The 3,724-nt window shown below is 32.8% G+C and overlaps 1 protein-coding gene across 1 annotated transcript; it reads right to left on the reverse strand.

Moving 5' to 3' along the window:
* Positions 1 to 1,726: 1,726 nt before the first annotated feature.
* LOC139490159 (uncharacterized) lies at positions 1,727 to 3,424 on the reverse strand. The gene has a single exon (XM_071277009.1). The coding sequence runs from the start codon at positions 3,422 to 3,424 to the stop codon at positions 1,727 to 1,729; it is 1,698 nt and encodes a 565-aa protein (XP_071133110.1).
* Positions 3,425 to 3,724: the final 300 nt, after the last annotated feature.

A 3,724-nucleotide genomic window follows, 5' to 3' on the forward strand; every position in this document is an offset into this window, starting at 1 on the left:
ATGTAGACGAAACGCGCGTATGGCTTACTAAATTATAATTCTGGTACCTCTGATAACTATTGGGTTGTTCATGCAGTCCTACAGTACTTTGGCTTCCATTCTAACACCCAGTCACTGATAACAATCACGTGACATATGCGATTTTTCTAATAGCTCGAACTACTCGCGGTAACAGCCCGGTACATCAGAGGGCCATGTCAAGTGGGTGATTTATAAACATGTCGGTTTCTTTATAATTTTATCATTTTTCTCTTATCGAACTACCATCCTGGGGATGTTAATTTTGTATCAAGCAGAGTGTTCACTCTCCTTCTAATATAACCAAGGATTTGTATAGTTATACAAATCCTTGTTTTTGGTTAGTTTGATCATAATAGTTTAAACCGACAGCTATCACATACGAAATCTATTAAATACGAAAAATCTAAATCCTTCGTGTATTTATAGTCAATTAAAATATTCACAATTCTAAACGGTTCTATCCTTCAATTTAAGTTCTTGATACATAAACTAATTTGTGTAAAAATGAATTTACCGTAATCAGATAGATTCAAACCCATTTCGTCGGTTTGTTATAATCTTTGCTGTATAGCTTATTATATTAATACAAGCATTCCACAATAATATATATTTACGAAAATATTATCCCCATATATAGTTGTCCAGTTTCAATAATGCAATCAATGACCTTTATGACATATACATAAATTTAGAATACTTGAAAGTAAATATTCTTTTATTCAATCTCGATTAACTTTGCACATTTCAACAGTAAAAAACTCTATGCCTATACATTTGCCTACATTATTTTGTTAAACATCATGTGAAACCTGATCGATTCATCGGTATTTATCTGTTTAACTCGGGATCCGCTTTTAACCGGAAAATACTTTCAGAACAGTTTAAAACAAACGGTAAAAAAAAGCAAAAATAATTATGCTAAATTAAATACAATTTTCCATGTTAAACTGCTGTAGTTTGAACAATTTTCGTCCGTTTTTCAAGTTTATTTTACATCATACGACTTCATCTGAAGGCAGAGGTTTTTATGATACAGCGCCACCTTCTTATTAATAAACCTCGGATTTCACACAGGTACTTTAAAATTACCGGACTCGATAAAATCACGTGACTGATAAGAAATTGCAGATGCCATTTGCTTATTTTACAACTGCGGTATCATCACAGATAGTAACCAAAGGGGTCTTACCGCTGAGACTATAGTTGGATAAAATCATATAACTTTAGTACAGGGCTCTACAGGTCGTTAATACATGATAATTACTCGATGTTATTCCTTTTAAATATTACTTCCATGTGATAATCTATTAATATTTTACGATTTTGTTTTTTCATTTAACTCATGTTTAATGAATATTAAATAAACAACCAAATGATAATTATGATAACGGCTTTTCATGATTTCAGTAAATATATTTCAATTTGCTAATATATATCCGTAAATGATGCATTCATTTTACAATTTGTACAGTTATTTACATAAAATGAAAGTTATCAATGATGACATAGTATGATGTTATTTTAAATCATTCAAACGTCTTTACAATTTGTTGTTCGTAAATTTCTAAAGTGTGTTAGTTCAATCTACTACATGTCGCATGACTTTGTCTTCCTTGATAATAATTATCTGTATTTTATATTCACCTACAGATGCTTTGTCCTGTAGTTTCACTGAAAAGTTGTATTATTTATAGAATTTCCGATCTTATTTTTGATTGTAAGATATATTGAATTTTGTCAAGTTTCTGCCTACACAGTCACAAATAAAACCGGAATTATTATTATAACAAATATATTTTGTATCCTTCAGTCCTTTGCTGATAAGTACAGTACTGTCGTGTCCATCTTTTGATATTACTATTATTCTATTAGAGAAAAAATCTGCTACAATAATGTTACCATACATATCTTCACACAGTGCACGTGGCCCTTCTAAATCTTGATTATATTGCCAGATCTGTTCACCTGACCTATCTACACAGTATACTGCCCGTCCAATACAGTCACTAAAGATTACTTTGTCGTTACAGTAAACAATATCATTGAGGCAAGATCTACTTCTAACTTGTATTGACGTCACTGTGTTTCCTTCAAAGTCTAAAATACGGATTTCATCAGTACATAAACCTACAGCAAATAAACTGTTGGAGTATGATAAACTATAGCAGGATCTGCATAATGCAATTACCTTGGATACAGTTTCATTCTTCATATTGTAGATCTTAATAGCTTTGTCCGCAGGACAAGATATTGCAATAGTATCTTGATTGATCTGTGTAACACTCAAAGCATCATCAGATATAGGTAACTGTTTCTGAAATTTGCAATCCGAAGCATATATGTTAACTTTACCCCAATACTCCACTACTATAACTCTTCCATCCATCAGACAAATCATGTCAGTGATTTCCTTTCCTAAGTTGATATTAATCTTTGTCTCAATATTCATTGTCATGTTGTGTATGTTTGGTTGTCCCTGCAGTTCTACTTGTGCTTCCCTTCTTACACTTGTTTCTCTGTTCATTATTATTTGACTTTTAACAACCTTCACTTCTCCAAAGGACTTTAATGATTTTATCTCCTTGAGTATCTTTTCTATCTGTTCATTTTGCTCTATTTTGATGTCTACATCACTGGATATCTCATAGTTGAGGGTTTCCATATCTTCAACATATCGTTGACATTGGTGCACTGTTTGTTCAATCTGGTGCATCCATAGAAATGATTGAAGTTTTGAAGAATGAACACTGACTGTATGCAAATCATCTTGTATTTCCATCAAAGTCTTCTTTTTTTCTTCAATTTCAGTACTGAAACCTGATAATTTTGCTTTCTCCTCACTCCATACAGTATCTGCATCTTTGCATAGCTTCTTTTCTAGGAGGTCTAAATGTTTATTGATTTCTTTCCGAATTTTACCGACTGATTCCTTTAAGCGTTTGTATTGTTGTTCCCCTTTTTGAATGTTGCTTGTCCTGTTGACAGCTGTTGTATTCAAAAAAAGTAAAAGGGACTTTATATCTTTTTCAATGGATGCTTTCGATTGTTCTATCTTGGTTTTCTCCACTACGCTTGTTAAACTTTTTATCCCGGTGCATTTTGTATGATGATTAGAAATACATTCATCACAGCAAGGCATTAAATGGCTTGGACAATACAAGTTGAATTGTTGATCATGGGGGTCGCACTTTGTTTTGATTGCTCCAATGGATGGTTTGTAGCTTTTATAGGTTTGAATATCGATAGTCTTGTGATCACGAGTTGATCCAAATTTTTTATGATGACCGGAACATGTTGAGCACAGTCCTTCATTACAGTTGTAACACCAAATGTAAGCTTTAGTGTTTACCTTTTCCTGTTTACATGGTCCACATGGTATAGGATTACTTGATACAGATGACATGACCTAAACATAGACATTATCTTGTAAATTGTTTAAAATTACTTCATGTATAGTTGATTCTTTTACAGGCGAACAAAGACTCGATTTGGATGGGAGACCTTGATGTTCGGTGTTAAAGTAATTTGTACCCAATATACTACATACATGGTTTAACTTGGCCGGGTTTTTGCGCCTGTCCGAAGTCAGGAGCCTCTGGCCTTTGTTAGTCTTGTATGATTTTTAATTTTAGTTTCTTGTGTATAATTCGGAGTTTAGTATGACGTCAATTATCACTGAAATAGTATAGATATGTTTAGGGTC

Source organism: Mytilus edulis, chromosome 9 (assembly GCF_963676685.1).
Source record: "Mytilus edulis chromosome 9, xbMytEdul2.2, whole genome shotgun sequence".
Taxonomy (NCBI): Eukaryota; Metazoa; Mollusca; class Bivalvia; order Mytilida; family Mytilidae; genus Mytilus; species Mytilus edulis.

Excerpts from the sequence above, each read along its gene's own strand:
- LOC139490159 (XM_071277009.1), bottom strand. The coding sequence starts at position 3,424 with ATGTCATCTGTATCAAGTAATCCTATACCATGTGGACCATGTAAACAG.